At 40.8% G+C, this 10,709-nt stretch overlaps 1 protein-coding gene across 3 annotated transcripts in view; it reads left to right on the top strand.

Annotated features, from left to right (window-relative positions):
- The window catches only part of RNF182 (ring finger protein 182), a 55,531-nt gene extending 52,067 nt beyond the window's left edge, over positions 1-3,464 (top strand). For all 3 annotated transcript variants that reach the window (XM_057700657.1, XM_057700655.1, XM_057700656.1), the window contains exon 2: positions 340-3,464. In XM_057700657.1, coding sequence (XP_057556640.1) covers positions 548-1,291 — 744 coding nt within the window. In that variant the 5' untranslated portion in view covers positions 340-547 and the 3' untranslated portion in view covers positions 1,292-3,464. The remainder of the gene's footprint in view (positions 1-339) is intronic.
- The last annotated feature ends 7,245 nt before the right edge of the window (positions 3,465-10,709 follow it).

Genomic DNA, 10,709 nt, shown 5'->3' on the forward strand with positions numbered 1-10,709 from the left:
TTGCAAATGTATCCATTTATGACGTGTCCCATTCTGTCTTCATAGAGGCCAAAATCTGTTACGCGTTTCAGAGAGAAAAATCTTTGTATCCAGCCATACCCACAGTGCTCTGGAGTGTACCTTACACCACTAAGATTCCTTCTTTACTGTCATATTTGTGGACTGAAAGAGCTAAGCATGGAGATAACACTTTCCTATCCTGGAGGCAGAAACGTGTGAAAAGGTGAAAGGGATTTAACCTTTCACGTCTACCTGCTTCTAATCGTTGAAGCTCAGAAAATTCCATAAAGTGCTTTTCAGTGAACTGTTCACAATATTAGAATCTCTTTTCCTTTGCAGACCCTTCATGTGGCCTTTGTAAATATGGTTTGAGACAGAGAGTGATATGTAGAAGCTGAAAAAATGGCTAGAAGATTTCTGTCCCTCCTTTTCCCGCCCATTTGCATCTCTGCCTGATTCGGATGATGTGACATTCAGAGAGACAGCTTCCTCGAAGTCGTCCTTCAAGAAGACCCGTCGGCCCAAGACTGGACGTACAGAATTCAGGATGGCCAGTCAGCCACCAGAAGATGCCGCGGAGTCTCAGGTCTCGGACGAGCTCGAGTGTAAGATCTGTTACAACCGGTACAACCTGAAACAGAGGAAACCCAAAGTGCTGGAGTGCTGTCACAGGGTGTGTGCCAAATGCCTCTACAAGATCATAGACTTCGGGGACTCCCCGCACGGCGTCATCGTCTGCCCTTTCTGCAGGTTCGAGACCTGCCTGCCGGATGATGAAGTCGGCAGCCTGCCCGACGACAACAACATCCTGGTGAACTTGACGTGCGGCGGCAGAGGCAAGAAGTGCCTGCCCGAGAACCCCACCGAGCTGCTGCTGACCCCCAAGCGGCTGGCCTCGCTGGTCAGCCCTTCCCACGCGTCCTCCAACTGCCTGGTCATCACGATCATGGAGGTGCAGAGGGAGAGCTCGCCGTCGCTCAGCTCCACGCCCGTGGTCGAGTTCTACAGGCCCTCCAGCTTCGACTCCGTGACCTCCGTGTCGCACAACTGGACCGTGTGGAACTGCACGTCCCTGCTCTTTCAGACGTCCATCCGGGTGTTGGTGTGGCTGCTGGGCTTGCTGTACTTCAGCTCCTTGCCCTTGGGCATCTACTTACTGGTGTCCAAGAAGGTCACCCTCGGGGTGGTCTTCGTCAGCCTCGTCCCCTCCAGCCTCGTCATCCTGATGGTGTACGGCTTCTGCCAGTGTGTCTGTCACGAATTCCTAGACTGTTTGGCACCGTCCTCTTAGTCCAGACCCACGCTCAGAAATCTCACACACATCTCCGTGTTTCAAGTTAGGTCATGTAGCCTTTCCTTTCTCGCAGATTCTCTGTGATCGGTGCCCATGGTGCGAACAAAGCCACTGGGCATATGTTTGTGGTCCTTTTTCCATCAAAATCTTGACTCGGTTGGTTTTCCGGTGTGCTGGAGGTAAAAATGTTCGTTTCTACTTACGTGTTAGCCAAAAAGAAAAAGGGATCAGCTTAAGCCTTCCTAGAGCTCTTCTCCCGAGTCTTTCCAGAGAAAGGGCAGGTTCCGCTCAGAGCTGCTAGACAGACACCAGGGCCAGGCGTGTTGTGCTGCCGTAGGGGGTCTTTGTGGACGATTAGGTATGAACGGATTCCTCTTCTCATAAGCTTAGCCTGGGATGGAGGGTGGACGCAAGAGGAGAGTAGCCCCAAGACACGTCCGTTTGTGCGGTGCGCAGCCCCGGCCCCCGCCCCCGCCCCCGCCCCCGCCCAGCTGTTGGCACTTCCGGGGATGCTCTTCAGCAGGGATGCTGGTTCCCTCTGCGCATGCTCCTTGCCAAGAGGAACCTCTGCTCTCCTGTGGTTTTAATTATATACCTGTTTTGCCACGTTACTAAAGAAAATTAAAAACATTGAGGAATTTGCATCAACTTCCAGGTAGAATGTGGCCACTTGTTTGTGAGACACGCCCTTTCCTCCACGTTTATTTTCCACTCTCCAGCCTTCTCTGAAATTCTCACAGAGCAGTTATTGTTCGTGGAGATGTGATTTGAGCTTTTCCTTAAAGCATTTTCACTTAGTTTCATTTTTTTTTTAAACCATCTTGTTCAGTCAGCCCCATCCCTTACCCTGAGTGAGGTTCCATTTAAATTAGTTGCTATAACTTTATGTGGATTTTGTTTTTTTCCCATTGTATTTTAAGTTCTGTTATGGAGTCAACTTAATCCCATAACAATTTGGGGTAAATTGCAACAGTGGAAACCCAGAAACAGTTCAGGAGCCGTTCGAGCTCGTGGTTTGATGTGCTGAGAACCGAAGTATTTTGCTGTGCTTTACTGAGCTGTACCAAAATATAATGGTTTAGGTTTATGTGCCCCTGTGTTGCAGTAGGTCAGGCAAAAGAATGGGCAACAAACACGCCAAGCTGACGCCCTGAATGGAAAAGACCCTTCAAGGAAGTAATGTGGAGGGGAGGAGTGCAATCTAACATATTGCCATCCCTGCTAAGTCCCTTTTAGAATGGATTCAAGCTCTTATGCAGTTTGTTTCAAATAAAAGCATAAGCTATGTGACTTGAGTTAATGAACTTTTCATGATGTAGGGGAAGTTGAATGTGTGTATTTATGAGAAGACATTGGTTAGCAGATTTTAGGTCTGAGGGAATAGAATGTCCACAGAAAGTAGGCAAAAAAAAAAAAAGCATTTTAGTCTAAAACGCATTACAGATGATAAACATTTAAATATTCATAACTCTTAGAAAGGGGCATTACTAAATCTGCTTTAGCTTGTTTGTGGTGAAACATTTGTTGCGTGAAATACAGTGGACCAGTTCCAATCTCTTTATTCAGGAAAAATTGACACATTTATAGATTAGTAGTTTGACTTTAATTCTGTAACTATTAACTTTGAGAACATGTATGCCCAGGGTAAATATTACAGGAAAGTGTATGTGGGATGTGGCCTGATGAATTTAAGCCCCGATACAGCTAAGTACATTTCACGAAATCTAGTTTAGATAGCATTGTGAATGCAATTTCCAAATATCCATTTGTACCTAGAGTAAATATAATGTTTAGATGTTTTGTGGTTTGGATTTATATATTTATAAGATTTTTTAAAAATGTTCATTTTGCCTGAAATGTAGCATCAAATAAATTGGTGAGTTATCATAGGATGACATTTCTAGAAAGCTCTGGATTTGGGTAGTATGTATTTTGCTTATTTGTATAATGTCTGCAGTGCTCAATTTGTGTCTCTCTTTGTATTGTGATAGTCTTTTCTTCCTTTCCTTTCTTTTTTTTAGTTGCCAGTAAGTTAATTTGGTGTTAAAGAGTTTTAAATGTATGACAACAAAAAAGTTTTCATGCTGTTGAATGAAAAAAGGACAGTGCTTCAATCTTCTATTTATTGTGGTGATGTTTTGTTTGTCCATTAAATTGTTATTATTTCCAAGCCAGAAGTTTGATTTCTCTGACTGATGGTTGAAATTCAGTTATTATTTTGGACTTCTTTTAACATTAGATAACTGCAAACATGAGCTTTCAAAAACATTGAGTAAGCTAACGCCTTTCTCATACGAATGAAGATTCCAGAACTTTCCGACAAAGCTGATCTGCTCCATCCCACTTCTGAAAGGCCTTCATACTTTTTTTTAAAAAAGAGAAAAGGGAAAAAAATAGGGAAGATGAAATACAGACATTGTCTTTATAATAAAAATTTTTGGTTTTAATTTGTTTGACTTGTTCTCCAGATTTTGTCGAGCTGCTCAGCAAGACAGAGTCCATTTTGGTTAGGGATTCACTAACCTTGTGTGATAATTTACCTGATAATTAAATATGAGCAGTGTTAGGCAAAGTAGAAATAATTTGGAAATATGTAGCAGTTTTATGCTTATGATAATTAGTGAATTGGTACCACATGTTTAATCAAGAGTAATGGTTTCATTCACTTCCGAAATCTACATAAATGAGGAAAAACAGTTAAGGAAAACAGTTACCTGTGCTGGTCATAACTTCAGGTGTGAACTCATGCTTAGCTGCTGAGACACCCTCAAGTGATTTGCATTTGCCTGATTGTGAAGAGGTACTAGGCTTCAACGACACCCTGAATTTGAAGAAATTTCTTAATCTGCCAATCCGGTAGATGTAGAAACCAAAGGAATCCTTTATTGATAGGCAAACTGGTAGCCGTTATAAGTACAAGCTCTGTGAGTCCTGGGGTTCAGAAGAGATGGAAATTAGTTAACTTGGAAGAGTATATTGGAGGCAAATCATGGTTGTACATGTTTGTGCATTTTTGGGGAATGGTTCTCTTTTCAGTCATCTTGGTAAAGACAAATACTTGCCCTAATTCTTTTGAAACACTGCAGAAACACCACAGATTATTCCAGAACCTTCCTCAAAACCAATGAGCAGTTTGGTTAAAAGTAAGATCCCTGAAAAAGTTTATTTGCTCTTGAACTTGAGTCTTGCGTGTTTTCCGCCTCTTTACTCCTATGTTAGATGTTTACTTCTCTTTGCCTCAAATATTTTACGAATTTTTGCTCCTCTGTGAGATACTAGACTATTGGATCTTCCCTTACAAATTTAGGTTTGTGTGAAAAAGAAGAAAGAGAAAGAGAAGAACAATAATAGTAATAATAATAGTGCAGGTAACTAAATGTTAAAATTTGAGTAAATTCCAGCTGAGTCCTGGAGACAATACAGATTCAGCTCAATTGCTTATATCATTCAAATCTGTGTTTTAATCCAAATCTAAGTATACTCAGTGTACAGATATCTATGGTTCTGACATGAAGGTGCTTTAAATTTGGAAATAAAACCAAAACTTAAATTATATCCTGAATATTTTGTATACGAAGTAGGAATAGGTGCTAATATATTTGTAAAAGTGGTTGAACCTTGATTTAATTAAACATTCAATTACATGAAACAATTTTTCCATATAAGCATTCTAATTAATCAGAAGTTTACTAGATTTGCAACATATTAACATTTTCCCTCTAAATTAAGATGGTTGGAATTTCATAAGAGAAAAGAATATGCTCTGACTTAGTAAGTCATTTTAGATCTTGGTTTGCCCGTGAAGTGTGATGGTTTAGGCACGAAAGTTTCTTTCAATGTTCAGATCCATTTGCCCCAGGTCAGCGGTGTGGCCTGCAGACGTACACTTGGGAGTCTCTGGCACTTCAATAGCAACCGAAGCGAAGGGAACAGAGAACTGGAGAGTGAGAGCAAGCAAGGGGCCAAGGCTGAGCTCAAAGCTGTAACTTTGAAGGATCAGCAGAGGGTCCCGCAGTGGGACTGCCTGGGAGCAGTCAGAGCGAGGGGGTGGGAGAGGCGTGGAAATAGAAGCACGTGTGGTCACTGGAGCCAAGAGAATATTGTAGAATTAGGATTCCTAGGTGAACACAGACAGCAGGTTTCAGATTAGTATGTTAAAGGATTTTTCAAGCTTTTCTTATGAAGTTTTAAAATTATCTAGAAAAGTTGAGAGAATTCTATAGTGATCACTAGTACACTAACCACTTAGAGTCATCAGCAGTCAACCTTTTGTTATGTTTGTTTTTTCTCTTTCTCCCTTAAGAATAAGGGACCTACTCTAATTTAACTAAAATATCATTACTGTACCTAAGACAATTAAAAATACTTTTATGATATCATTTAATATGCAGTCTAAACAAATTTTCCTATTTGTTCCCAAAATATCTTTTATAGTTTAAAACACAAAGCACAAATCGGGATCTAATCAAGCTTCACCCGCTGCATTTGGTGGCTGTGTATTCTCTTTTGTTTCGGAACAATCACCCCACTTTGTTTTCCCTGTGACATTGACTCGAAAAAGCAGGCCAGTTACCTTGGACAACATCCCACATTCTACCACTTGTATCTCCTGTAAACTGAAAGTTAGGCTTACAAGTGTGATTGGATTCAGATTTGGGACAAGAGGTTGTCTTAGATGATGCCATGTGCTTGGAATTGCATCACATCTGGAGACATGATGGGAAGGTTGCCCCACTGCTAGAAATGCTGACCCAGCACTCAGTTAAGTGGGTGCCCTCCAGGTCTCACCATTTCCCCTGTGCAATTAGCAAGTAATCCGTGGGGTGATACTTTGGCACCATACAAATATCATCTTCCCTAAAAATTTTTGCCCCATGGCCTTAGCATCCAGAGATAATCCTTGCCTGAGTCAATTACTTCATTTTTCCAAAGATATGAAATCTAGTCTAATCTAGGTTTTCAAGAGATAATGTTCCAGTGCCTCTCGGCAGATGTATTGTGGAGGAAAGAGAACCTCAGGCACCTACACCTGTCTAATGCTTTGGTAAATCTTAAGGTTGGAACACACTGTTACAGTCATCCCGTTATTGAAGGATGAAGCTGAAGTGTTTCATAATCTTTTATCTTCTGAGGTATTTTCTATAAGCTCAGAGAAGAAGAAACCCAAATCTTCTGTGAAATAACATTTTTTAAAACCTGTAAATGCTGCCCTTGACTCTAGCCTCAAACTTTCAATGTATCACTTGGGTTTCTTAACCACCCCCCTGAGACATGTCATTACTCTCTTACTTAAGTTGCTTAATAAGCTCTCTGGTTATCTTCCAAATCATGTTTGGACGATGTATGACATTTCTTAAGACTCCTTTGCCTCAATGTTTATCAGATCTTCTTGAACTCTTTGCTTCAGACAGCTCTGTTTTCTTGTTATCCTAGTAATTAGTTCACTCCTTAGTTTATTCTTCAACGTGATCTTGTTTGGTCAGAATAACTCTTGTTTATTGTCTGACCATTCCCTCCCTTCCTAAGACCCCTCTAGGGGTTGGGTTCATTCATAAAGGTCACTGTATGTTCCCAGCCGTGATACTGTTCTTGAACTTTCCTACCTGCACTCCTGTTTTTAGATTTGTCCATCCCTGGGTGGTAGATGCAATGCACGTAGAGACATTGCCAGCTCACATAATAATGTTTTAAAATGTGTAGTAAGTATTATCTGTAGGTAAGATGTATGCTGTGTAATCCTAAACTTAATGTCTCCCTCTCACTCTTGCCAATACAGTTCTAATTTGGTTGAGCCAACCATGAATCATCTCTTGGCTAATAAATGTGTACTAGACTAGGGTCAGATCATTCTGAGATTTGGCCTAACGTCTCAAATTCCTTCTCAATAGTTCAGAGTAAATTAAGCTCTTTATTGTTTCATCTCTCTAGATAAGAAAGCTTCGCTTCTAACGTAGAATTTGAAATGACTTAAAATAACCCTTTTGCTTGGAAATGTTACTTTTAATACTAAATAACATTATTAGCCAATAAATGAACATCTGTTTTTGTTACATGCTGAGCCAAAACCTCCCACACTTTTCCTTTTTCCCCATTTCCTCTGTTTTTTTAATGCCATGTATGGCGGAACCTACAGCTCCTCACTGCCACCTCCTTCCACATTTCCTGCACACGTACGCGCGCGCGCACACACACACACACACGCTCATGCACACCAAGTCTTCACATTGTATGACATTTGAAGGAACCACATTAGTCTCTCACCAGTTGGTAATCATCCATTTAAGTACCATTTAAAAATGTTGTGACCTCTGAAACCTACATTTCTGACTTCTCATAGAATGATGAATTCAGCTCCTTGTCTCGGGGGTGATGCTTTCCTCTCCCACAGTATCCGCCATCGCTAAGCAGTGGAGGTTACCCTGAGCCACACGGTGGGCTGCCTGGTGACATTGCTTCCATGTGATGTGATTTTTCAAGATTATTCCAGCTGGAATTAGGTACTTCTATAGCTAAATTTATTGTCATCACAGATTTATTTTTGCTAAGAGTTTTAAAAATTATAACGTTATTCTCAGCTCATAATTTGACCACGTCTCATCACTCGTTGAAAGGGAGCAAAAACGTAGCATGATTTTGTGGAATTTTTCTGCTACTGCAGTGGAGGATGGAGTGACATGCACCAGGGGACCGGTTCTTACACTGCTGATTATTTAATCCTCTTCCGTACCTGTAGCTTTATATCGCAAACGGGAACCTTGTCAGAGTTTTTGATAAAACGACAAAAATTTTCATTCTTTAACTCATATTATTGACTCCCTATCCTGCATAATATACAAATATTCCTTGACTCTTTGACTATCAGTGCTATCCATACATGTCACACTTTATTGAACAAATATAAAGACAATCATGGTGTTTAAAAGGAGTATCTTATTAAAGCAGTTGTTCCAAAACATATGACATGAATAATATCCAGGTGGTCCAAGAAAAGAGGACTTCCTGGTTGTGCATGTTTGAGTAGCTGTGTGCACTGTATCGTCTTCTCGCTGAGCATCAGCCCAGTAAAATGTCTAAGACATTCAGTTAAAGAAACGTGCTTAGCAATTTAATTCAGTGTTTTCTCAAACTTATGAAACCATGAAACTTTTTCTCAAAACATCTATTGATATTGTGTGGCATGAGTGCTATGTGGAGCTTATTTTGTGAAATTTTCACTAGAGAAGTGATGAAACGGTCATAATGTGGAATCTGACTACAGATGTAAACCACAGAGCAGTACATGAATTAAGAAGACAGTCTAGAAGAAAGTCATAATTAGGCAGTAGGTTCAAGTAGGACGGCGAAATGCAAAGGAGGACAGGAACAGGCTGACAGTAGCAAGGGCAGTAAAATGTTGATAATTTCACTTGTTTCCAAATTAAACAATTTACATTCATGTCAAAGTTTTATGGAGTGACACACTCGAAGTATGCCTCTAACCCAGAATCAGACTGCACCTTACATGTAGGGAAGTAGCTAAATACATGCAGAAGGAGGGTGTGCAAGCAGAATAACTACTGGCTATTTTTTGAGCCTATGAATCTTCCCCAGTTAATTCTCAAAGAATGGAAACCAAGGTTCCAAATTTTGAAAAACACATAGTACCAGATTTAAAATTTTGATCATCAAATATTTGGGCTGGAAAGCTTTCCAAGATCACAGTCCACCTGCTTTATTTCACCAACTGTAAAAGTCTGAGGAGAGGTTGACGGAGTCATGTGAGACATTCTAGAGCCAAGCTCTAACCAAGGCCTTTGAAGTCCAAGTCTGCTTTTTATCTTACACGTCCCTGTTGCTGAGTCAGCGTCAGCCAACTTCTCTTTTCCACGTGGATTATCAAGTCATGGACAACAAATATGCAGCTGGACAGACATTATTTTATTCCTGGAAGTCATATCTAGCTGTAAAAATATGTAATGAAGACAAGAAGTAATCATCAGAATTTCTCAACTTCCTTCTTGTCTTGGAGAAAAGCATTTGAGTACCAAAAGTTTATCCATTAAACAAACAGGCAGAGCTTTATCACACACAAGCAAGCAGAAAGCTGTGGTCATCAGGAGAAGGAAAAGGGCATTGAGGTGAGAGGTTAGTACACATGTAACAAATTACGAGGATCTAGAGATTCTCACATCTCTCTCTTCTTTCCCTATTGGTAAAGAACAATATTATTCTCACTGTTAAGGAAAAGATTATTCAGTGACACTTGTTGAAGAGTAAAGCAGACTTTATTTAAGGGGGAGCCATTGAGATGGGTGGAGGGACCACTGTCATGGGGTCTTGCAACGGGGGAGAGAGATTGGGCTCATCTCCAACTCCAACAAGATGGAGAGAAAATTTACAACCAAGGAACAAAGTGGAGGTCAGTGGCTAGAAAATTACTAAGAGGAGACATCAGGGGTCAGGGGGATTCTTGTTAGACTGGACTCAACAGAGTTCTTGCTGAAGGCAGGCCAGAGTGATAAGATATCAAGGCTGGCCCCATGCCAAGGGTAGGGGATCTTCGCTAAACTAATTTAGCAGAATTCTTGTTCAAAATGGATTCCTGGAGGTCAGAGAAGGAAGCCCAAAGTCAGGCTTAGTTGAGCAGCAGGGCACAGAGGAGCCTGGTTAGGCCATGGAGAGAGTCTGTCAACATGTACTAGCCTAATTTAGACCCTTCCCGAGACAGTCACAATAGTCTTTGAGGCAATCTTCCTGCATGGTGAATAGGATGCCATTGTGCCTCCTCAGCATCTGGAATGACTCTCACATCCGGGAAGATGCTCCTCTGATGCCTGGTCCCTCAGTGCCTGGACCTCAGCTCCAGTGATTGGTCCTCCTTCCCTGCTCCCCACCCCCTCACATTTTCACCATCCATTCATACTCTTGAAGGGCTCACGATTGGCTTTTAGTACTACAGCTGTAATGAAGCTGCTTTCTCAAAGGGACTGATAACCTTTTTAAGAAATAACTTCTGTTTTCACCAAAGTCATACATGTTCATGGTGTTAAAAGTAGACATATAAGGACATATAATGAAAAACACGTGCCTCTGACCCATCCCTCTCTGTCATCTAAGGGCAATCACTTTCTTCTCTAAAATTGTTTTTTTCCCTCTTTACGTCCAGATTTCTGAAAACTATACTTATGTGATAATTATTTAAATTTTTAAAAAAATTCTAGTCATTATCTACCTTCTGTTGTGGAAAATGAGGATTTAGTTGCCCTGTACTACACACACACACACACACACACACACACACACACACACTGCACTTCTTTACATCTTCTCAATATACTTTTATCACATCTTTTGGTAAAATCAATATTCAGTGCTTAGATTGTTAATGACTATGTAATATTGTTCATAGGTGAGATAATAGTGTATTGTGAATATA

Source organism: Hippopotamus amphibius, chromosome 11, assembly GCF_030028045.1.
Source record: "Hippopotamus amphibius kiboko isolate mHipAmp2 chromosome 11, mHipAmp2.hap2, whole genome shotgun sequence".
In the NCBI taxonomy this organism is placed as follows: domain Eukaryota; kingdom Metazoa; phylum Chordata; class Mammalia; order Artiodactyla; family Hippopotamidae; genus Hippopotamus; species Hippopotamus amphibius.